This window comes from Takifugu rubripes, chromosome 22 (genome assembly GCF_901000725.2).
Source record: "Takifugu rubripes chromosome 22, fTakRub1.2, whole genome shotgun sequence".
NCBI lineage: Eukaryota > Metazoa > Chordata > Actinopteri > Tetraodontiformes > Tetraodontidae > Takifugu > Takifugu rubripes.
The window spans coordinates 3,594,971-3,619,658 of record NC_042306.1 but is presented as its reverse complement, the minus strand read 5'-3'; the positions used below and the strand labels follow the sequence as shown (position 1 = coordinate 3,619,658).

General features: G+C 46.0%; 1 protein-coding gene across 1 annotated transcript; it reads right to left on the bottom strand.

Moving 5' to 3' along the window:
* Positions 1-2: 2 nt before the first annotated feature.
* abca4b (ATP-binding cassette, sub-family A (ABC1), member 4b) lies at positions 3-24,495 on the bottom strand. Its single transcript, XM_029831499.1, has 50 exons — positions 24,373-24,495; positions 23,665-23,777; positions 23,498-23,591; positions 23,281-23,422; positions 23,061-23,200; positions 22,534-22,661; positions 22,217-22,414; positions 18,985-19,074; positions 17,027-17,264; positions 15,862-16,001; positions 15,408-15,524; positions 15,051-15,248; positions 13,538-13,743; positions 12,760-12,936; positions 12,410-12,632; positions 11,956-12,177; positions 11,652-11,856; positions 11,477-11,569; positions 11,194-11,385; positions 10,736-10,913; positions 10,250-10,381; positions 9,917-10,056; positions 9,690-9,827; positions 9,297-9,478; positions 9,117-9,222; positions 8,538-8,743; positions 8,293-8,347; positions 8,025-8,075; positions 7,024-7,196; positions 6,805-6,929; positions 6,627-6,725; positions 5,976-6,257; positions 5,860-5,892; positions 5,683-5,788; positions 5,538-5,612; positions 5,292-5,461; positions 4,522-4,699; positions 4,335-4,450; positions 4,116-4,263; positions 3,693-3,816; positions 3,440-3,569; positions 3,242-3,362; positions 3,076-3,138; positions 2,820-2,926; positions 2,410-2,551; positions 2,137-2,271; positions 1,889-1,992; positions 1,646-1,738; positions 849-1,098; positions 3-247 (listed from the first exon to the last, which is right to left on the bottom strand). The coding sequence occupies exons 2-50, from the start codon at positions 23,728-23,730 to the stop codon at positions 137-139; spliced, it is 6,942 nt and encodes a 2,313-aa protein (XP_029687359.1). The 5' UTR covers positions 23,731-23,777; positions 24,373-24,495; the 3' UTR covers positions 3-136.
* Between the last annotated feature and the right edge of the window lie 193 nt (positions 24,496-24,688).

Here is a 24,688-nt window from a genome sequence, read left to right as displayed (position 1 = left end):
CCCCGCCCCTAAAAAAATGAGCAGCTCTAATTGGGCAGGCAACAGCTGGAGCTGGACTGTTTTCTAAACACGGAGGACAACGTAAAAATGTCAAAAGCTGCACGGCTGCCATGCAGATTTGTGTCCAGGGGAAAGTTCATGTTTTTCTCTTCACTGGTGAAATCTTTTTCTCTTTTCTTCCTTTCCGTCTGTGTGTCGAAGGATTGTCATCCTCCCCTGTCTGTTGCTTGGCAAAGTTGACAAACACCTGCAATAATGAAAACAATATTATAAAGTCAACCGAACATGCTGCATTATATGGAACAACGGGGGGTGACCACCAGGGGGCGCCATGTCAAGTCCTGTTGTAAATATCTATTTAAGTAGGGAATTACAGCCAAACATGATTACACTATGGAAAAAAATAAGAAAATACATTCTAAAGGTTTATGTGTGTTAGTGTGTTGTATTGTCTGTGGCTTTGTTAAGGGCTCCTCAGCCTACAGCACCCAGCAGCTGCACCAACCAGATTACATTTGTATTCTATGTTAACGGCCGATGATAAATCTTTAAAGACATCCCTGGATGCTTAACAGGGGAATTCTCACAGGCACATTCCTTAAACAGTTCCTGAACTGGTTCTGTGATCTGGTGGTACACAGAACCCTGCTGGGAGTGTGTGCCGGTGCCATCAGGACTTGATCTCCTCATTGATGCCCACATATAGATTTGTGTGTGCTGCCGGATAAGGTTAGACATCGCTTGGTGCTTGGTCAACTAGCATACTTGTGCATGTGCCGTCTGGGCCGGGCCGGGCCGGCCTGGGCAGGGACAACAGATGGAAACATCTTTTATTGGTTAAATCTCACCTGGTCCAGTGTTGTCTGGGAAACAGAGTAATCTTCAATGCTGAGCCTGTCTTTGTTCGCCACCACCAGCTGAAATATCCGGGCTAAGGAGGTGGAGGCGATCTTGTACTGTAAAGTGTTGTAGTGCTTCTCCCTCTGAACACAGCCGGGGAAACTGCTCTCCATGAAGCTCTCAACAGGCTCCAGATCTGGTGACAAACCCTCTTTAGCTGCCTTGATTTTCATGGTCACGATGTAACCATCACCAAACCTGAGTGATGAAGACAACATGAACCTATGAAGACTGTGTGCTATGATATGTACAATTTATCTATCCATCCGTCCATCCATCCATCCATCCATCTATGCATCTTCCTACCACCTTTCCTTGATCGGTTCACGTGGGTGGAGCCTATACCAGCTCATTATCATGTTAATTATGATATAAGTGATGAACTAAATATGAAATAATAATTCATCAAAAATATGCTATATGTTACAATAGAGAGACACACATGTAAACATCTTCACATTTCTATCTTTGTGAGGACTTTAGATCTAATGCTTTACTCAGCTCCTTACCCTAACCGTAACCATAACAACTAGCTCCCTAAGCTTAATTCTAACTCTAACCATAAAACCCTGTCTCAACCATCAAACTGTACTTTGAGATTGTGGGGCCAAGAACATGGGAACCATTTCACAAACAATGCCCCACTTTGCTAGTAAAATGAGTCTTTTGGTACTCAATACATAGAAAATGTCAGCACACACACACACACACACACACACACACACACACACACAAAATCATTTACTTGTATTTGAGATGCTGGATTGTTCCCAGACACTTGAAGGTCCCATTGACCATGATTGCTAGTCGAGTACAGAGGGCCTCGCATTCTTCCATACTGGTGAAAAACAGAAATAGTGAATTTGCTGATGTTCAGAATGAATCATGCGTTCATCTGATAAAGAAAAAGCAAATGTGAGTCCGGCCCTGATGGTGTTACAGCAGATGCTGACATTTGGTCAGCTGGTGTCACCGTGAGATGTCAAACCTGTGGGATGTCAGCACCACGGCCCGGCCGTCCTGAATGATGCTCAATATGGCATTCCAGAGGAAGCGCCGTGAGTGGGGGTCCATCCCAGTTGTTGGCTCATCCTTAACACACACACACATATGAACCATGAATCCATATCTGCATATGGAAAAATATCCTTGCACTCATGCCAGCTAGTGTGTTAAAGATCTGCGGGTTTGGATGGAACCGTAAACCTGATTTATTGATAATTCTCTCTGACTCACCAGCAGCACCAGTGCGGGGCAGCCAATCATCGCGATAGCTGTGGACAGTTTGCGTCTGTTGCCTCCGCTGTAGGTTCCAGCACAGCAGCCTGCATACTCGGTCAGTCCCAGCTTCCTGATGCCCCACTCTGCCACCTATTGGACGGAATTACAGATTTATAGGACGGGAAACTCCTGCAGTCTCGCCGAGACCTTCTCAGCACTGCTAGCGCAGAAATAAAGCGGGGGAAAATGGCTTTGTGGAGACAAAAGAAAGCCAGAAAGGCTGCTCACTCTGGGGATCTCTGACTCAGGGACCCCCCGGAGACGAGCGTAGAGGTATAGATGCTCCCGGCCCGTCAACAGCTCATCGAGGGCATCAAACTGTGGGCAGTAACCCATGTTCTGGTGCACGTCCAGGATCTCTGTCAGGATGCTACAACACAAAGCCGCTCATTTTCACCACAGAAAGCAGGAAAAACACTGGAAAAATGGATAATAGCTATAATCACATGAGGGATTTTTTTTTATTTGTTAAATTTTGTGGGTTAAATGTATGTTTACCCAACCTTTCACTCAACAGCATATTTGACAGGCAAGACTTGAATCTATCTTTTATGTTCGTCGGGACAAAAGCATCTGTTATCTGGAAAAGTGTGGGGAACAGGGACAGATCCAGAGCTGCTACGGCCAGATGGTCGTACCTGTACCCCGCCACAGTGGCCTCCCCAGAGCTGGCATCCGTGTCACCCGTCAGCATTTTGAAGGTGGTCGTCTTTCCAGCTCCGTTAACTCCCAGCAGACCAAAGCACTAACGGAACAAAAAGCAATTAGGCTCACACACACGCGGTGGAACACACTCCAGGGTGGAGAAAAGGATGACGCGCGTTCTTGTGAACCCCTGATGTCCATTAGGAATCAAATGAATGAGACTGGGTGTAATAACATTTTTGACTTCACCTCTCCAGGAGCGACGCCGACACAGATCTGGTCAACAGCCGCCCTCTTCCTGCCCACATAGGTCTGTGCAGAGGACACAACCACAACAAGGAACTCATATCCTTGTACGAGACAACTGTTTTATCTCTATGAAACCACGGCGACGCTGCTGACATGACGGATTCACCTTGGACAGGTCTCTGATCTGCAGGATGTCTGTTGTGGGGCCTCCAACGTAAACCCTCTGCCTCTCAGCAGCCACATCATCGTCCTCATCCTGCACCAAAGTCTGTTTACGGTCTGGTAGCCTAAAAAGGGGGGCAGAAAGTTACCAGACATATCGGTTTGCTCTGCTTTTCCGTGAATAAACGGTTCAGTTTCTCACCAGCGGTTTAAGAAGAAGCGATACTGGATCAGGAGATTGAAAGTAAAGTAGATGAAGCCTTCCGCCGCCATAAAAGCAATGTTTTTTCCCACAAAGTCCCAGCGGAAAGGGTCCTGCATGTGCTCTTCCCCTGAAAGCAGAGCGATCCACCTCACCGCCTAGTCTGTATTAAATAACCTTTACCACAGCTAAAACCCAATATATTAATACGCATTTGTTCCTCTAATTTCTAACTTTAAAAGTACTGGCTTACCAAATCTGGCATAGACATCCGTGACAGCCTGGTTCATGGCCATATCGATGAGGCCTCGCCCCAGGCAGAAGTGAGGGAGCACCAGCAGGCCTTTCTTCAGCCCCTCGTTGAATGCTAGCAGAGACTGACAGGACCAAAACACACAAGTGAGCCCACCTCACGTATCAACCACCGGATTTTGCTCATTTTGCAGCTTGGCGAGCGTGTCATGTTCCCGTTCTACAGGTCTTCTTATGTGTCAGGGGAATCCAAACAGACCATAACTTTGGTTCATTTCTGCCATCACGTGTGTCATAAAAACTTGGTTAACAAGGCCGAGAAAAGATTTGTGTCAGTGGGTTCTTTGACAGGAGATCGATGCCTCAGTCTTGCTCATTTGGCCTCTTATAAACCAAAAATAGAACCAAGAGATGCTGTCCTTACCCGGTTGTTTTCAAAAAGCTCCAGGATGAAGGTGATGGCGCTGGTGTTGATGCCTATGAACAGGTTGATGCAGGACAGCGAGACGTACGCAGTGCTCGGGATGTTAAACACGTAGGACATGGGATACATCAAGGGTGTGACCGACCATCTAAGAGGAGGAGGACTGTTAAATAATATCACTGATTCTCTCTAAATGTAGAGAACCAAACAAAGTTGTACCCGTAGAGCAGAAGCAGAGCGACTAATGCTGGTAGGTTTGATGCTGATGTGTAGCACCTTTTGTCAAATGCCACGAAAATGCCGACCACCATGGCAGCGCTGAGCGAGTAGCTCATCTGAAGAGAGAAGGAGCGGTCAGAATGGAGGCAAGAACAAGGAGGGTTGAAGAGGATGCTGAGGCAGGTACCAGGTCCCAGAAAAAGTTTGCCACCCAGTAAACCAGAGGGCTGACCCCACTGACGAACTGGAGGTGCTTGGCGGTGGTCACGCGCTCCTGGATGAGGTAGAGGACAAAGCTGGCGGGGATGAAGGACATGGCGAAGATGACACAGATCGCCACCACGGCGTCCACAGAGGTGGTCAGCCTGAAGAAACAACCAGAGAAAAGTCAGACCTGCCCGATCAGAACCGAATGGATCCTTCTGAGTATAAAAAAATGATAGATTGAGTGTAAAATGTAATTTAAGCAAATTAATTTTGATTTTAAATGAGTGGGCTTACATAAACTCCAGGGAAATTAATAAAAAAGCAGCAGTTTTTCCAATATGACCAAATAAACAATCGATAAATATCAAAAAATTGTCTTTTATAAAAACACACACACTCATTCTTGTACTTGTATCTTTGTGAAGACTTTCATAGACCTAGTGCCTTATCTATCTCACTAACCTGAACCCGAACCATCCCAACTTACCCTCTAACCTTAGCTTATATCCTCAAGCTTAAAACCACGTCTTGAAGTTATGAGAACCAGCCAAAATGCCCTCACTTCCTAAAAATGTCCCACTTTGCTAGTAAAATTAGTATTTTGGTACTCAGTATGTAGCAAGTACAAGAACACACATACACACACCACACAAATGCTCAAGTCATGAATGGATCTAATGTATTTATGCCATATCAGTTTATTTGTTGCCGTCATTTAAACGTATAAATAGACATTAGGTGAGTTCTTACACAGTGACTTCAGATAGCTGCTCTTTGGTGAGGTTCAGAGGGTGATTGACGGCAGTGATTCCAAACTGCACGGCTTTGGCGTGTGGCGGCAGAAAGGCTCTGAGGATGGCGTTGTTGGCCACATTCATGAAGGCCACCATGGCGTGCCAGCCTTTGTTATTGTACCACACCTGACGATGGAACGCACACATCAGTGGAAAGTGCATTATTGACCTCTACCTACAGGATTTTCCTGCATCCGACCACCTTTATGTTGAATTCGCTCTCCATATATCGCAGGAACGGACCGATATCTCTCAGGGCAAGACCGGAGTAGTGGCCCTGAAAGCAAATGCTCGCTGTAAAAACTGCCCTTGATGGGCCTCAGGTGACAAAACAGAATCTAATTCACCCCTGTGATGTTGAACATTCGTCCCAGTTGGCGGAAAACCCTCTGGATGTTTGTGGGTTCCACGTCCAGGACGGGCAGCTGTCCCCCGAAGGACAAACCTCCGTATCTGAAAAGACTCACACTCAGCATCTACACCAACCTCACAGAAGGAAGGATACAGACACAGTGGGAGGTTACCTTTGCTCGTTCACCCAGTATTTGCTCCTCAAGCTGCGAAATAAAGATCAGAATTTTATTCTTGCTGGGTCATTTCTGTGCATCTTAGCTCAATTCTGCGCAGTATTTGCACCTACCTGGCTCTGATGAGGTCAGGGTAGGTTTTAACCAGGTAGTCGGAGATGTTCCTGCCCGTCAGGTTTAGCATCGTGTCTCCCGATGTCTCCACCCGCTGGTACGGCGGTGTGCCGCCCGCCCCGGCGGGACAGATGGGCATCATGGTAAGTTTCTTACTGGTGCTGCACTGGCAGGATGGAGATGGGTTTCTCGCGGTCCACTCAGGACTCTGCAGGATGTTGTCGACCACGGCAGAGACGTCTGGGCGTTCCCACTCTGAGGTGCCGTTACTGCAGGGCATCCTGGGGGGACAGCGGAGATGTCATCCCGTCAGACACATATAAGAGTGGGTCCTCAAACGGGCTGTAAAAAGTCTCAATATTCAAACCATCTTATGCAAAAGAAAATGAGGGCCTCTGAATTACTCATTTACCACTGTAATTGAGCTCCTTCCTATTCTGTTATGAGTAAAATTCAAAATTCAAACCCATCATTGACAGCTGAAGCATCTAATGATGAACTAAATGTGCTTGAAATGACTCCACTGGTTCATTCAATGACAACTAATGACTCATTAATATGTGGAGGAGCTCTTAAACTGCCAGGGCCCCTGTTTGCAATCAGGACATCAAATGAGACCAATTTATAAGAGGTTTGATGCTGATACTCACTCGAGTGGCCCTGCCTCCATGCAGCGAGTCCCCAGGCCAGGACTGTTGAGTAAACGCTCCGCAAACTGTTTCATCATGGGGTCAAAAGGTCGCTCGTTGCTGAAAAGAGAAGATATGATACACGATAAGCGAGGTGGTGGACAGCGGGCCGTTGTGGCGGTTCGTGGTGATGTCGGACCTGAAGAAGGTGAACTGCTGACCGTACATCCAGGGCGTCAGAGTCAGGCTGGGATACTCTCCGAACGGTGGGACGATCGTGGTGAAGATCAGAGCTATAAGGACAAAACTGGCAGGAAGGACGATCTGACGGCCCACAAAGAGCAGCCATTGATTTGACTTAATAGTTTTCTGTCATTATGCAATCTGGCGTTAAATTCTCCTGACTGCTTGCGTGTACCTGAGCGAGAAAGTCTTTCTGGCTTCTTATAGCATGGTGAAACCTCTTCACTAACAGAGCGTGGAACTGTTTCAGGATCAGTTTGGCTCCTTTCACCTGCCGGGAGCCTTTTCCTGCACCGCTGTCTGGCGCCCCATCGGTGACGCCGTTAGGCTGCTGCGCCGCATTAAGTTCTGCAGACAAGGCACAAGCACACAGGGAGATATAGCACATAAATTATCTGCAGGGGTGAAGTGAAGACACTAGATCCACTGATGCAAACCGTATTCGCAGTGGCGGCTGGTGCCAAATTTTCTAGGTGATATTCTATGAAGTCGGTTTCAATAACCATCCCAAAACAATTGAACATTAATGGCTTGATATCAGTCATAAATGGCTGGAAATGTCATTATTTAATGACATTGATGTAGCAAGGTAGTCTCTACAAAAAATAAATAGAATATTCCACTAAACACGTTTAGACCCAAATTAACAACACATTGCATGCAACAGCGCCCCTTGTGGCACTAATATATCACCGCCGCGCTCTTTAACGGTAAGTTTACGCTTCCGTATCTGCGTAGCTTGCGAGGGGTGATCTAAATTTGTTCGCTGACCATTTAGAGTAAACAAAGAAGCTGGTCATATACATACGAAATATTTCGTAATATAATATTTCGCCTCTATCGCCCTCTACTGACCAGCCGCCAATGCACATTTATGCATCTTCTGCGAGCTTGAATATTTATTTATTTATTTAAAGTAACTATTACTTTATTAACCATTGTTACAGTTCAGAATAAATATTCTACAATATATTTGTAGAGACTACCTTGCTACATCAATGTCATTAAATAATGACATTTCCAGCCATTTATGACTGAAATATTATATTACGAAATATTTCATATGTATATGACCAGCTAAATATTCTACAATATTTATTCTGACAGATTTATTATGTGTAGTTGGGGGGAAAAAAGCACTAAGACTCAAGTATGTCCTAAATTCTGGTCTCTGACCTTCTCCACCATCATGGCTGACGTTTTTTCTCCGCTTTAACATCCATTGTTCTTGATGTGGGAGTGCACAGACACAACACACACACAACACACACTACAGGGTTAAACTTGACGAATGGGGGCACCACAATACGTGAACACAGTGGAGAGGAGGCGGTTGTATGAGCAGTTTACATCTGAGGGGATCACAGCAATAAAAAACATTTTGGAACCCAAGGGGGGGTTCAAGAACAAGTTCAACTGTGGGAATAACAGCGGCTGCTTTTACCAGGAGAGGCAGATTTATTCGCTGCTTCGCCATCTGCGGTGACCTTTATGAATATCTGGAAAGAAAAAAGGAACTTTCTCAGAATCTGAAATGTCAACGCTAAGGCTGATCTGCTCACCTGTAGCAGTGAGACTGGGATGATCTAATAGCAGGGTCTTTGTTGGACCACCAGCCAGTATAATGTTATTGTAGTGAGCTATAAAGCAGTAAAAGAGCACACAGGTGTGTTGGGGATGATGGGCTACCTCCTCCAGTGATGTGTCAGAGATCCCAAAGCTGCTGAGGCCCATGTCAGCGAGCGTCTCCTCCAGCTCCCTGAACAGGCTGGCGTACGCTCTGTGTTTGAAGCCCTTGTTGGGGAGCAGGTAGGTCAGCTCCTGACCGATGGTCTCAATCAGTTTGGCTTCAGGGACGTGGTGGTGGATGAGGCTGCTGATGCTGTCCACATTGCCTGCAAGGACGGATGGAAAATCTCTGCTTAAAGAGGGAAGCGCGTGCAAAAATAGCAGAGCAGAGGTGAGCAGTATTTTAATTAAGAATAAATACAACAGGGAACAAAGAAACTGAGGGAGATAAATGGGTCATTCCAGCTGAAGTATCCTCAGGCAGAGTGAGAAGAGAATGCAGAGGAAAATTGACTTCATTAGAAATGCGAATTCTGCCTCTCTTTTTCCTGGTTTTGATTTGTTATTATACTTGATGCTCTTAAATGGGACATCCATGAATGTCCTCATCGCCCAGGTCATGTGGGTCATATCAGCAATCGTTGATTACTGCACAGAATGTCCGCACATGTCTGTGTGTGTGTAAAGCATCATCTTTACCGTCCAGAACCCTGTCTGGATGCAGGGACTGGTTCTGGGACTGATCTTTGTACGCCGTGCAGATGGAACAGGAACAGGAACAGTCTGAAGCACAGTCGCAGTCGTTCTGCCACAAAGGAGACACAAGAGTTAACGCCTTAAACATCCAGCAGGCGTCGACGGGTCTCACTCCGGTCTCACCTCCTTCTTCCTCAGGTCCTTCATCCGGCGGACGAGTGTCAGGTAGAAGCCGACCCCGAAACAGTTCTTGAGGAAAAGCGGCGTTCCACTGCAGTGCAGCTGCCCTTTGGAGATGATGGCGATGCGGTCGCTCAGGAGGTCGGCTTCATCCATGTGATGAGTGGAGAGAATGACTGTCCGGCCTGCACAGGAGCCCAATAAACTCTGAATAGTCTGATGTAACGTAACGTTTCCGGTAACATTACATCGTCTTTTATTATCGTCTTTGGTTTTATTGTCATTGAATCTGTACAGCTAAGATCCTTTGTTTCATCTCGGTGCCTCGGGGAGTCTCGATGCCACGCCAGGTTTGTTTCCACTCTTGTTTCAGCTATTTAAAACGGGCACACTCACCAGCTCTGTATTTCAGCAGCAGGTCCCAAATGGACCTCCTGGAATAGGGGTCTACTCCTGAGGTGGGTTCGTCCAAAATGACAACCTTTGACCCGCCAACGAACGCCATGGCAACCGACAACTTCCTCTGCATCCCACCTGTGGGAGGCGTTAGGGGCAAATGAAAGCCTGGATTCAGCTCTATGCTGCTGGTTTATCTCTTTGAAAGCGGAGGAGGAGTGTTTCACCTGAGAGGTTCTGAGCCTCGTCGTCTCTCTTGTGAGGCAACGCGAGGTCCACCAACATGGCCTCAACCTCCCGCTCGGCCTCCGCCTGCGTGCGACCTTTCAGCAGCGAGTAGAAAAGGATGTGCTCCTCCACCGTGAGGCTGCAATAAACAAGAACTTTCAATACGCCTGGATGGCGACGCGAGTCAGGAAGTTCTGTTTTCCATACAGACTAGATTACTTTGGACAGTGCCAGAAGAGAAAATTGATTCAAACTAATTCACAATTCCTTTAAAAATCATTAATCCTATTGGATATTAGCCCATGTTATGGAGAATAAACACTGTTACTGACTGTTTAAAGAGGACATTGTACTGGGGACACATCCCCAGAGAAGAGCGGATGCTATCGATGTCGGTGCGGATGTCTCGTCCATTGATGTAGGCGGTACCAGACGTAGGCGGGAAGAGACCAGTCAGGATGGACCTGGAGCAGAACAGAAGGTAACACCATGTGACATATCTTTCATTCTCTTGTTAGAGGGACTTTCAACTCAGACGATGAAGGCTTCTGAGGCTGTACGAAAGCTTGGGATTGTTGGTTACTTTTGCTTACGACTTCTGCTCAAGACTATTCAACATTTCAATTAGTTTTGCAGGAATATATTTGATTCCAAGATTTTTGCCTCGGAATTCTGACTCTGAGCTCAGAACACCTTTGCCTCTTCCAAGATGACAAGACAACATAAATGCTTTTCACAATTATAGCAAAACAAATATTGAAACAACAACGTTCAGTTTTACTCCGAATGAGGTCGGGAGAAGTCTCGCTTCACCGTACATGGTTGTAGTTTTCCCGGCTCCATTGTGTCCCAAGAAGGATGTAATCTGGCCCTCGTAGAAGTTGATACTCAGACAGTCGACCGCCGGTCGAGAACTTCCATCAAACACCTTCACCAGGTCTATGACTTGCACCCCCAGAACCAGACCCACTGGGTCGGCCTCGAAGAACGTCTGACCTGTATTAGGATCAGAGACAAAGACAGCAATATTTGCATGAATCAAAGATCCTCTATTTGTCCCCTTCATGCTTACACATTCATAATTATCTAAATCACTCTATTCTAGATTTGTTTCATCACATAAAACAATAAATTCATAAACTAACAGAAATTCCCTTTTCTAATTCTTTATCCGGTCCGAGTGGTGTCCTTCCATTGTCCACCAGATGTCCCCAGTGTGTTTCCTACACAGTATTTATGTCCAGTCTGGTGTCAGGTGACGTTTGTGCCCCCTCACCTTCTGCTCCTGCCTCCTCCTCCGGGTTTGGGGTGTCCTCCTGGTGTCTCAGCAGTTCCTTCTCCCTCTCTAGTAGGTCTCTCTTATTTTGGTGCTTACAGGTCTTTTTGCTGCCTGAGCCATTGCAGTTGTAGTTCTCTGGGGAGCTGTCTCCGTCCTGCTGCACCTCAGGGGGATTCTCTGCATCTGGAACTGACAGGTCTCAGAGTCAGAGTCCTTGACAGATTTGACACCAACGCTGCAAGAAACTTGAAGCAAAAGTTAAACCCGGCCTTCATCCAACCTTGATCAGCCGTCTCTGCACATGGCGGTGCAGTAGTTTGCCAGTATGAGGCTTGAAATGGGAAGTAGAATGGACGTCCAATGCCATACTGTCCTGTAAGGGGTAAAAAAAAAAATCTATAGAGCCGATCGCGTTGTCTACAGTTTGGTGTGAAACTTCATTATTGGAGCCTAACCTGGGAAAACATTGTCCAGATACCATGCAAGGACAGCATAGAGGACGGCGTCAAAGGTCATCATGAGGATGGACATGAGGAAAGAGAAGGTGTCTTTCTCTAATGGGCTGGTCTGAATGTTGTCCCACTGCAGACCCAAACCCTGCTCCTCATATCGCGAAAGGTACTCTGTCCCAAAGCCAAAGGCCACTTGAGACAGCAAGCTCTGGAGGGTCAGGAGGACACGTTCAGTAGCGAGAACAGTTATAGCTATATGGATCACAGCTATAAGATTTTTGGGTTTTACGGTAATAAATGCACTTACAGCAGCCAGCTTCATGTTCTTGGTAATGCGGTCCTGCCAGGCAAAGCAGAGGATGTGTGGAAGGTAGAGGGTGAAGTAGATGATGCCGCTGCAGGCGGCTGCCAGGTTGGCCTTATTGAAGAAGATGCTCATCAGGAAACACTGCATGATCGTGGCCATGGTGAAAGTCAGCAGGAAAAAGAAGACGAGCAAGGGGTCGCTGTAATTCAGCACCTTCCCACACTGTCAGGAAAGAAAAGATGCACATGCTGTGAGGGTTTTATCAAGGTTCTGTTTTCATATAAACAGGGCCAACAAAGCAAAGGAAGCTCTCCCAGGTCTTCCACTAGAGGGCGCCGTTACATCTACCAGAGCCAACAATTAAAAGCAAGAAGACACATCACGACACACAAGTACACACACAAATAAACGTCCTTGCTCGTGATGACATTCTCGCATTCCATCCCCCTCTCACCATGACGATGGACGTGAGCAGCACCGTGCTCGCCGTCATCATGACGAAGCTGTCGATGAAATTGGTGGACCAAATCACTCCGTTGCCCACCCCCATGGCTTTGAGGGTCTCCTTGAGGCGTAGCTCCTTCTCCAGCACGATGCCTTTCACAGTCATGGACACAGAGTAGACCCAGGCCAGCACCATGAAGAGGGGGAAGCAGCGGTTCAGCGTGATCATGAAGCTGCAGGGAAAGATAGGGAGGAAGGCCAGGCCGAGCACTGAGGAACCTCTTAATGTTGTGATATGGGTGTTTTTGCTGATCATACTGTTTGCTAACAAACAAACAGTTTTAATGTCGATCTGCTCACAGGTCATCTACGTAGCAGGGATACGGCATCTGCTGCACGTACACCCCGAGCGGCCAGTCGTTGCCCGTGTGAAGCTTGACGATGCCGTGCTCGATCATGTCCTGCAGGTAGGCAAAGCCTCCCCAGATGTACCTCTGGTCCTCCATGGGGTCTGCTCTTGGGCCGGGGTCCCAGTACCTGAGGCAGGCCATGTGTTAACACAGTGACTCGCGCAGGAATCCATTGACAGTAGTCAGAAAATCCAAACTAAAAGGTCTATGAAGGCGGACAAATCTCATGTGCGACGCTTTTACATAAGACGATAAGTGCTCAGATAATTGGATTATTCAATTGTGGAAAGGTCCAGCTCCCACTGCGTCTACCACCGCCTGCTGTTGCAGCATAAGCAGCTAACACTGCTTGTTCACCCACAGGGCTATTGATCTGTTTAAGAACGGGAGAACAAAGGAGAGAAAAAATGTGCACGAGAAGGGCTCACATGCATGATTGAAAGGATGAGCATCTTGTTAACACGGAACCACAGAGAGATTCCAGAAAACAAACAGGCAGGTTCTGCTTTTGCTCCTTTGTAAAGGTGACAAATCTGTATAAATGACCTGGTTAATATGGTAACGCTGAATAAACTGATGGCAGGGAGAGTTGTTGGTGTATTTCAGCCGTACGCGCACGTGTCAATATACATTAGAAAAACATTCACAGGGTCCTTAAAGAAATGTAGCTTTTACTGGAACGTCTCCATAGAGTAAAATCCATCCCACCTTTTACAGTCAACACTCACCTGTCCTTTATCTTGTTGGTGCGCTCCACCGCATCGATGTCCATGCGGATCTTGTACTTAACATGCGGCGGCACACTCGTGGTCCAGGGATACATGTCAGCGAAGACGAGCCCAGCCCAAAATTTGTTCTTCTCCAGCAGGTGCAAGGCCTGGTGGGTCATTTGCAACTCGTCCGTGAACGCTGCAAACTTATCCAGGTCGAGACACTACAACGGGAGAAGGGAGAGCTCCGGATCTTTGAGGGAAACAACATTTATAGATACTTATATATGGTCCGGGACGCCATAATGAATGTGTCTAAACTAAACCGGACCTCACTTTTGTGCGTGAATGGTTACTGATGGCAGGTTATGATAGTCTGGAGAGATATGGAGCAGCATAATGGTCCATGAGGTCGCAGTTTATGCAGGTTTTATAGAGGAATACACTTATAGGAATGTGTAATAAAACATGCACGTTGCTCCAAATGGACTAAATCTACAGTTAATAGCGTCATACACTTGATTTTTATGGGGCTTTTTTTGCTAGCGCCCGTACATGAAGAGAAGCAGGCATTCACACAGAACATTCACTCAACGTCAGCAACACTGGAGCGTTTGTGTTCCGGGAGCTTTCACGCGATCCGTCGCCATGTAACATCCGTCGCCATCCTACACAGCCTCTCTGCTACATGCACTCTTCAGCGCAGCGTGCCTAATGTCTCCATTCACCGTACTGTACAATGGCCCGGGAGCACTCGAAGAAAGATGAGAGCCCACTTCCTATTCATCTTAATGGGACCATACATTCACAGCACAATCATGTGCCGCCAAAGATGGGCCGTGGAGAACGACCCTCACTGTTTTCTATAGGTGCTCGGTGTGAGAAACATACCCCTGACAGAGTGGAAGCACCTAATGCTGGCTGCAGTACGCCCCCTCTGGCCCGATACTAGCTGACAGCTATATCTAATTGGCTGAACTGCCGGGTTTGTTTGTTGGTTCTGTGAAGGTTCTTGATGCTGAACCACGGGACAAAGGACAGATTCAGTTGCCTGTACTGATAGGGCTTCCTCCACCCCCTGCCCCCTTTAGATCACCCATAAGGGGCAGGGAAGGCATGAAGGATGCATGGAGTGATTTGCCCCTCTTTCATGTCACAGACGCGGGAGCTTGGGGGGGGCGCCATTACACTAAAACAGCAATGAGCTCATAGTGGGGGGTTGACTCACTCCCACCTACTCTTCACTTTATCACCGGTTTCACAATGGAGGCAAAGGAAGCGTCTGGCAGGAGGTTTGTTCTTTCACCTTTCAGCCTGCTGGATGGGGGGGGGGCTTTATGGTGGTGCTAAGTGGTCTGCTCAGTTTCAAAAAGAGGCCTTGTTGCAACCTCCAGGGAGCAGACCTGCAAGACTGATGCACCTGTCTGAAGAGCCAAGAGTGGCCACAACAAAGACCCCCTGCGCTGCATCCTGGGAATGTCTGGCAATCCTTGGAGACGCGTTCCTGTTGGCATTCTGTGATGTTTCTCACCTCCCCGAACTGGTTGAACACGCGCAGCAGTTGGTCAGCCACGTTAAAAATATTCCTCCAGTCAAATCTGGGCATGCCGGGGTCCCTCCACTCATCTGGGCCGGTGTACAGGAAGTTAAGGATGTTATTGGTGGTGAGGTTGGCGTCCGCCAAACTGTTGTCCATAAAATGTCTCACTGTTGGGTTCCTCAGGGTGTCCTGCAGTGAGACGGGAAGGACTATTGAGATGTCAACAGTCTAGAAACAGATTTAACAGTGATGGGTTCTATATATGTAGAGCATAACAGGTACCAATGGATCAACACAATAACAATTTATGCTAAAGAAAACATAAATGTGTTTATTTTATCAAAGTACCCTGATCATGTTGATCTGGACACTATTGTGGAAGAAAGCCCAAAGCTGAGGTCCCAGCTCCTCCCAGGCCTTGGCCATGTTTTTCAACCTCTCCAACTCTTCAAATGTAGTGTTGGCCTACACACACACACACACACACACACACACACACACAGTCAATGCTGGTGACATAACTGGGGGTCATAGTTCATGAGCCTTTAGAGTTTTGATAAGCTGCAAAACATTCATATCTGCACCCTCAGATCCATCTTCTTAATTATTTCTCCTCTTCCTCCCTCCCCCCATGCTGTGATCAATTATCCCCCCACTCAGCTTAGCAACGTCAACACATTCTTAAGAGGGGAGGAGATTTAGATGCATGAAAACAGATGCCGGGGGGGCAAAACATGGAAAATAGGAGGAAAAAGCGAGGCTGAAGAGGTTAGGGGGTCATGCTGGAGGTGGTCTCTCTTACGCTCTTTAATATCTTGTGGACGGCGGGGGAGTTGGGGGTGTACAGGATCTTTCCCATCAGCAGGGGCTTGACTGAATTCCACACAATTTTTGTTACTGGGTTGGACTCCAGGGTTTGCATCAGGTCATTGCAGAAGGGGGCTTCAATGACAAATGACACAGGAAGATTAGTGCAAAATTTAAAAAGAAAAGAACAAGAGACAAAGTGCTTTCTCCAAACGCGCTCAAATCTGCTTCTTATCCACTTTTTTTTGTCTCCTGACTTCTTCAGTTCTCCGGTTTAGGGCAGAAGCGTCAACATCCAGGAATGTTTACTCTGATTTACTCATTTCTTCATCATTATTATGCATCCAAGTCTGAGTCTTCTGGGTCTTTTCTGGAAAATGCCTCCATTTTCTATAAAGCAGCAGTTCAATTTGCAGAAAAAAGGCCTAAATAATAAATAACATCTTGAGGTTAAAAGTCAGACCTTCTTTGTTTGTTATACAACCACAGACCACAATTTCAGACTGCACTGAGGTTTCTGCATCTTTCTTCTGAGTGCAAGGACATGTGTGACCCTGTAAAGGTTGGTTCTGGATCGATGCCGGTCTCTTTGGACTGAGATGTTTGTGCATAACAGGTCAAATCTTTACCCAATCAGAATCAGCAGGCTGAAAACATATAGATGTGTATCAGGGCAGCCGTTTCACTGTGAAATCACAGGCAAAAATCAAGTGAGGTGGACCCCACTCATGACCTTTGAATTGTAACCTTTAAGCCCTACAGACCTGGCCACAATTCTAAAAACTACATGCATAATTATCTGCTATAACAAGCTAATAAAAAAGATTGCAGTGTTTCTTTTGATATTTATATTTTAGACTCTAATGTTCACAAAACAAGTCTGAAAAAAAGAAATAACTGACTTTGTTGTAAATCCAGCCATGTTTGTAGTTCTAAGAAAGGGGAGGGGCTACTGGTTTGAATCACACCAAACCCTCGTTGGACTACAATACCCAGCTGATCCAAAGTCAATACATTCTGAGGTGTTTTTAAAGGGTTGAGACAGATTTTGGCTGTGTAAAAACCTTTTACTGACAACATTTCAGAATGGAAAGCTTTGTTAGCTTTTGGTTGTGAGTATTTATTCGAATGTTACCAAAGTAATAGAATTCATCACTCACTGGTGGACTTGTCGTAAACATAGCTGTGGCTCTTGGTGCCGTTGACGCCCAAGAACACCTTGTAGTTGTTGTCCTCATACCAGTTGAAGGACAGTACTCTGGAGCCCCCTCCCTCTGGGTATCCGCAGAAGAGGCTGGACACGCTGGACAGCAGTTGAGTGAACGTGGGGGGTCCCCCAGCTTGAAACAGGGAGGAGACCACCCTCAGGAGCTCCTGAGAGCTGTCCCGCTGCATCAGCTGTAACATAAAACAGCAGGCCGGGTTAGGATTCCTCAACCTGTCAGACATATTAACCCAGAAGTCAAGATTCTGGTTGGATCTGAGCTCAATCTGAGCTGAGATTTCAGGTGATTATTTGCTAGAAAGCCATGTTTACCTCTCTGTTGGTCTGTGAATTGCACAGCATAAACCTTCCCCAGAAAACAATAGCTGAAGGATAAGCAAAGATGTTGGATGTTGTTGGGCGAGCATATTCAGAGAGGACTAAATATCCTCCTATTGATGGAGCAAAAACAGTGCACGTCGTCTGCTTCTCGCTTCCTGCATCGGGCAATCAGCAGCCCCCCGCTGTTTACATTAAAGTTTAAAATGGTCTTAAATCTGAGAAATGGGGGGTTTAGAAAGAACGGAATGGGGCTTTAAATGGAGACTGCAACTCAAAGGTATCAGTGTCCATCTCACATTTATGACCAGCGCATGAAGTTAAATCTCATCAACGTGCACATGCGTACACGTGCCCCTGATTCGTGTTGCCTGCACTCCCTTTTCCTCCCGCTCTCATTTATGATTTCTCCCTCACTAAACTCAGAGGAAGGGGAGACGGGTAATGAGAGCATTTGGCTCGCCTCTCTGTCACCACAGTCGCACCACCGTCCCACCTACAGGATGTGTCACCTCCAAGGAATGTCTTTCTGCCCCCCCTCATCCAATCCTCTGCCCCCATCCCCCTGTCTTCCACAGCCAGGCTATGGTGACGATGGGTTGCAACACCCCACAGGAGAAAAAGTGAACGTGCTCAAATGCACACGCAGGTTTTTTTCATGTTTTTTTCATTGTGAACACACACCTGAAGTCTTATCTATGGTTAATACAGCAACTGGATAAGTATCACTAAATTGTTCAAATGTGTGTACGGGAGCGGATTCGTAGTGTTTTACACACTTGTTTTAATTGTATTATGCTACATTATGCAATATTTCCTCTGGTTCTGCTGTTGTTTTGTCAGATCATCCTCATTTTTATCTTTTATGTCCGTGTTTCTCTGAAGAAAATGACACGCTACATGTATTCAGCAATCTATTCTAGACTAAGATCGACCACAGTTGACTTTAGTAAAACCTTAAAATATCCAAACAACCTAAAAACAGCGTCTCAAAAAATAGCTGCCAGAGTATATGTGGCAGCTTTATCTTAAAGTGGCAGGCATTAGCCCATATTAGCTCACAGCTGAGCTTCTAGCAACAGATTTTAGTCATGAGGGGGCTGAAGTTATTTAAGTTAGATGTGCAAAAAGTTGACATTTAAATGAGAATTTGTAAGAGAACATCCAGTATAGATTTGAATTCATTTAATCACTTCCACATTGCAAACACATTAATATCATAATTTCCGGCAGTCACAGAAAAACTGCTTCACATATTCATTCGGGGAAGCCACAAAACCAAAATTAAGGTTAAAATATCACATGCTTGCCCATATTTATGAATGTGTGCACATGCCAATCACTGACGTAAACCTCCAAATATGTGTCAGTGCCTCGACTGTACACATGTAGGTTAACGCACACGCGTCGCGTGAACTTTATATTGTTGAAGCAACACTCGTGTTCCGTGACCGATTTGCTAACAGGGAACAACGGAAAAGGCGAATTTCCTGCGAGGCTAAAAATAAAGGTGACTCTGGAGGAACAGGGAGCAAAAGGGAGCCGACAAGGCTCAGTGGATTTGGGATCACTTACGAGTTGGATCTTTTCTGATAAGGCCTTCAGGGCCTGTCCCCAGTAGTGCAGGTCAATCCCCTGGGAGTTTTGGTTTAACACCTGAGGCATCTGGAGGGATGAGAAACACAAGAAGCTCAACAGTGTTAATACAGCTTTTATAAAGTGGAATAAAAGATTTTTTTTTTTTTTTTAAAGCTGTTGTTCTTTTACAAGCCTTGCTCTTTTGTAATCACATCTGCTGACATATCTCAATAAATGTTACCATACAGTGCCTTAAAAACAGTTCTAATTCCAGAGTTCTTCTCATGGAAAACCGGCGTGACGCTTGAATTCCATGAACTTTTCAATACTTCAATCCTGCATTGTTGGGAAACCATTAACACGGGCCACTGCTAAATGCTGAGGGCCAACATGCACATGCTATATCCTTCCTCTCGCATTCCTGATACTTGCATTTCAATGAACGAAGGAAAGGGGGAGGCGGCGCAGGGGAAAAGCGAAAGCGAGGGAATAGGAAGGGTGGACGGGTAGTAGCTAGCTGAGGTCACTGTGGTAATGAGCTCCTCACCACAGTTAACAGTGCCTCTGTAATGCTCATACGAGTTGAGGTGTACTTTAGATACACTTGTTTATTTAAACAGCACGAGGGGAGTCGTGCCAATGACCACAACACTGTCAACAGATGACATAAGCATACTGACATTGAGCTCTTTATTTGGTGGCTTTATTGTCCATAATATTCAAAGAATTCATTTGGAGAATAAGAGGAAAATGAGAAACGTACAAAGACCTCAGACTGCCCTCCTCTGTTCCCAAGAACGTCCCAACTGCCCCAAACATGTTTCAGGTGTATACTTTTCAGAACAATAGAGTTGCAAAACAGTTGCAACACTTGACGTATTGTCTTGGTGTTGTTTTCAAAAAGTGGAGGCTTTATTGTTCAGCCTCGGTCATCATTTGTCTAAAGAATTCCGTGAATTCTATTTTAATGGTCGTATCTGACACAATGTTTCTGTTAGGACGGGATAAAAATAGAGCACCTCAGGTTTTAAATCTCATTTAAGTACACTGAAATGTAAGCTGTGGATACTGAATCTCTCACTAAATGCTAACACAAGTTCAACTATTATTTAGCACCTCTGACAGTTGGTAGTTCTGTTTATCTTTAAGAAACCCTACACAAAACAGTGATGAGGAAATGGCCCAAAGGACATCAAAACTTTGACCTTTAGACTGGTGCATGTTGGTAATGTATTGATATAAGACGCACAATTGGGTATTATGGAATCCCTCTCAGGCAGTGGGCGGGGCTTCACTAAGCCCATTAAAAAATAAGGCCAACATGGATAATACCTACTGGCAGCCTGACTCACTCGGGTTGAACCTGAAACCATGCAGAGAAAAGTACAGGTTGTCTGGAGAAAGTTGTGAACGTACAAATATGGTTGTCAGACTCCTACGACTGTAGTCCTATTTCCTTTTAGTTTTGTGAAACTATTTGACTCATGTTCCACCAGCTCTCAGCTTTGATAGGCTGAAAGGTGTAAACGGGAAGCTGAAATTATTGAATCAGCTCTACAGAAAAAAGAGTGACAGATTACTAGAAACAGTTGTGAGTGACTGCATAATGTGGCTACTCTGAGAAGGACCTGCTCAATCCGATTATTCAAAAGTTAAATCAAAGGAATTCACTGTGTGGGTGTGCTGGGGGTTTTTCCTGCACTGAGCGTCAGACTCCTGACTTTAGTACCAGTTCTCTTCAGAAGTTCTGTGGGTAGAACTCTCAGTTAAAGGTTCCCTTAGGATCCCGTCCCTGCTGTCTGTGGGTGACAAAGGCCCAATGGCGTCTTTCAACAGTGGCCCTTCAGCCCAGAGCGGCTTGTGGTCGAGTGAGGATGAAGTTGGGTTGAAGTTGGAAAAGAATGGACTGAGTGATTGGAGGGTGTCAATCTAACTAGGAGTTCACCTGGGGGTCCCACTTTCCTTGGTGAAAAAACCCTGATGACTCCATGACTGGGTCTGGACACCCCTGATCTAGTGATACAAAGTTCCCTGGTTTGATCCTCGGCCCCTGCGGATGATGTCTCTCCTTGCTCAGTGTCCCTGAGCAAGGTGCTGAGTCCCTGGAAGCTTTGGTTTGGTTTATGAACATGCTCGTTTGGTTCTGGAATAGTGAGTCAGGATACTGGTTTAGGTTCTCCTCCAAGTCATAGAAACTAAATGCTTCATTTCAGGGCTCCTGGATTTCTGTTGTTTTTTGTAAGATGGATGAGAACCAGAGTGGTGCAGAGGAGATTATATGTCATATCTAGCCTTGGCAGCCTTCTCCCTAGCAACCCTGGAGAAGGTAGCCCAGCTGAAATTGTTGCCCCTGGGTCACAGAACCAGATAAAGAGAGGAACAGAGACTGAGTCATCTGCATTCAACCTCCATCCATCCATCATTTACCACTCACGCCCTTAGCGTTGCACTCACAATCACACCTGTGGTCAATTTAGCTTCACCAATTCACCTGTTCCCCCAAATACTTGTCTGACAGCAGGAGGAACCCAGAGGACCCTGCGAGAACCCATGCAGAAAATCTCCTTGTCCCAGTGAGATTCAAACCAGTGACATTCATGCCTTCAAGCTAAAGTGCTGAAAATACTAATTTAACACTTAGTTTCTGCCAAATTAATGTGTTTTAAATACTCTGGATAAAGGCTTCAAGAAATTGTGAACCAAACAAGCATATGTGCAACATTGCGTATGTGATCGGTTCTTTAACTTTCAAAAGCCAAATAATCAATTATGAAGGATAAAAGTGTTTACACGTTGGGTTAGCGTAACGGAGAAAAATGAGCCCGAACTCCATGAAATCCTGACTACTGGGCGGCTGCCATCTTTGACAGTTCTACAGTCGGGTTGTTAAATAAAGTGAATCCAATCACTCCCACGTAATTGTCGGTTCTGTGAAAAGAGACAATACGCCTGGCCTTCGCTGCTGGAAAAGGAAGAGGCAGAGGAGTTTTCAACAAAAGCAGCCCGAGGATCTCTCAGTGGAAATAATGACGAACACGGCAGAAGAAAAAAAAAAGGCATTTCCGAGAAAAAGCCACTGACCTTTGTTATGAGAAAGGATAGCAAGAAACAATGCATAAGGAGCCACTTTATCCCCAATAAATAATAAAACAAAGCTGACAAATTTAGATCATATGAATGTCAGTTCACACTTTTATGCACCACTGCTGCAGTTTGTGCAAAAACTCACCAGTTTGAAGATTTTGAAGAAGTCCAGGTTGGCGTACAAAATGTCCTCGATCTTTTGCAACCTTTGCTGACTCATAGCGCACATTGCGTTGCGGACCCCGTGGAGGCCCATGCGGCTGGGAAAAATGATGAATCTTTCAAGCAAGGCCTGGCTGCAGGCTATGTCTTTCAGTTGAAGGTCCGGGATACCAAAGGCGAACTAAAGAATATGCAGGGGGGGAGGTACAGAACTGATATGTTTCAAAGAACCGTAAAATCAAAGCGCTGAAGAAGATAAATGGTAGCGTCTACGTTGGCTGCGACTCTCGCAAACGTCACCTGTTCGAGTCGAATTTTGGCATTGATGAGCTGGAAGACTACAGAATCAGAGAGCTCCGCATCTCGCAGAAGAAAGGCGGTGAGAACCTCATCGTCCTTCAGAATGTCACCTATCTTCAGCCCGCGGCCTTCAAGAAAAACAAAAAGCCAGCTCAGAGGTACACGGGGGAGCCGGATGATTGGCACAGAGCTTAAACCTCAGGGAATCATCACACAAAAGGAAGTTTATTCATCAATAGATGACAGCAAGTCATAGTCAGCCCTCTTCCAGTAATGCTGCTCTACACACATCTATTGTCATAGCTGTAAAGAGACACCTCTGTTTGGAAATTTACAGCTTACACTAATAAAAATCTAGTCCGTGATATTAATAAGATTTTCTTGACCTTCTGCTTCAGAGCATTAGAGTAAAAATGTGCAATTAAAACAGCATTCACCTTATTTTTTTTTAACTTATTTCCTCGCTTTATAACAATTAACAACACACAAAATACTAGATTTTGGGTTTTCTGGAGTGCTGCTTTTACCTGACATAACATATGGAGTAATTCGTAGAGTTTCCATGAAGTCCGAGAAGGACGACGCATCGTCCCAGACGCGACTGAGCTTCTGGACCTCAGCCTCATTGAGCAGGAGTTCTTGGGCGTCCACGTAAAACCTCGCCAGCCTAAAACACCAACGCAGACTTGAGCGCGTGGCAGACTTTGTTGCGATGAAAACGACAGAGGAAGGACGGATCGGGCTTACACAGAGTCGTGGTAGTTGGACACAAATCCCGGCGCCTCTCCTCTGGTCGGGTATCTGAAGCAGGGATTGTGGGCATTGCAGAAGATGCCCTGGAGCCAGGGCAGAATTCCTGCAGAGGGCATCGCCTTGTTGGGGAAATGACCTGAACAAAGCAGTTTCTTTTACGTTAAGAAGAAAAGAGAGAAGAAAAGAGGATTGAAGCGATGAGTTTTCCTACACTCATGTTGTTGGTACAGTGGGTTGGCCTTCCGGAGCCACACCAGACCGCTGAACAGCAGCAATGGCCAGAAGATCTCAACAAAGAAACGCACCTGGACAAGGAAGGGATCAGTCCAACACGGCAAAAAACAATACCTACTAATGACTCCATCCTAACGAGAATACCTTCTGCCTCTTCCGCAGAGTCCAGTTCTTCCACAGTAAAAGGCGGACTTGGGAACCTGTCTTCATGGCTCCGTGGCGTCACCCCTGGAAGGGGTCATGAGACTGTGACAAACCTGCGGGAAGAATATCAAGAGCGATGAGCTGGAAGACGAGAATCTCTGGTCTACAGGTGTGGAAAGACCGTTTGTTTTGGTCCGTGTCCGTCATGTGACGACCAAAGGCATCCTTAAATACAGCAAACGAGCGGGAGAGGATGTTTCGTGTGTATTAAGTTGTACTTGCGCACGCGTGTGGATACAAGCTCATTCCAAAAGGTTTATGCTCAGACAATGTTGAACAAAAAGAGTAATTTTGAGGGACATGTCCAACAGATTACCGTAAGATATAAAACCTCTACAGAAAAAAAAAAAAAGACATAACGGAGAGTGGAACTGAAAATGGGCTAGGTGATAGGCTGATATTACATGTGAGTCATCTGAAAGCACCTTATTACCCAAAAGGCAATTACACCTCGGAAAAGGTCGCCGGTGTCCCACAGCAAAAACGCGTCTCCACAGGAAAAAAGACAAGCAGAGCCTCAAAACATCTACTTAGAGGTCTATTTTTGCACTCTGGCTGAATTAGGCAATCTAAAAACATTAATTAACAAGCACATACCTGGCACATGCTGCATATTTTGTCAACAAACCCTTGAGGTTTGAAGCTTACCTGTTTGGGAAGGATACAACAGTCGTAGGACATCTAGGGAGAGCCGAGGTGATAGAAAACATTAAGCTGAGGAAGAGGAGCTCTGTGTGGCTCCTAGCTGCCCACACTCTCTCTCCTCTGTCTGCAGGTCAGCAGCACTCCTAATCTGATTGCTCTAATCTCCCAGCTCAACATGGGCAGGCAGAAAAAAGACAACAGCCATCCATTTTGAGGAAGAATTAGGGGGACAGTGCATGTGACTTGGGCAGCCTGAGCGCTTGCCGGCAGGATTCACACCTGCCGTCAGAACGATTGATCTCCGCGCTCGGAGCGTCTG

Bases quoted from the DNA above. Each gene is read 5' to 3' on its own strand.
- abca4b (XM_029831499.1), bottom strand. From the start codon at position 23,730: ATGAAGACAGGTTCCCAAGTCCGCCTTTTACTGTGGAAGAACTGGACT. The intron at 4,700-5,291 runs GTAAGAACTCAC...TTGTTTCTTCAG, and splicing joins CAGCTATCTGAAGTCACTGT to GCTGACCACCTCTGTGGACG. The intron at 1,739-1,888 runs GTTTGACATCTC...GTTTTTCACCAG, and splicing joins GTGGTGCTGACATCCCACAG to TATGGAAGAATGCGAGGCCC.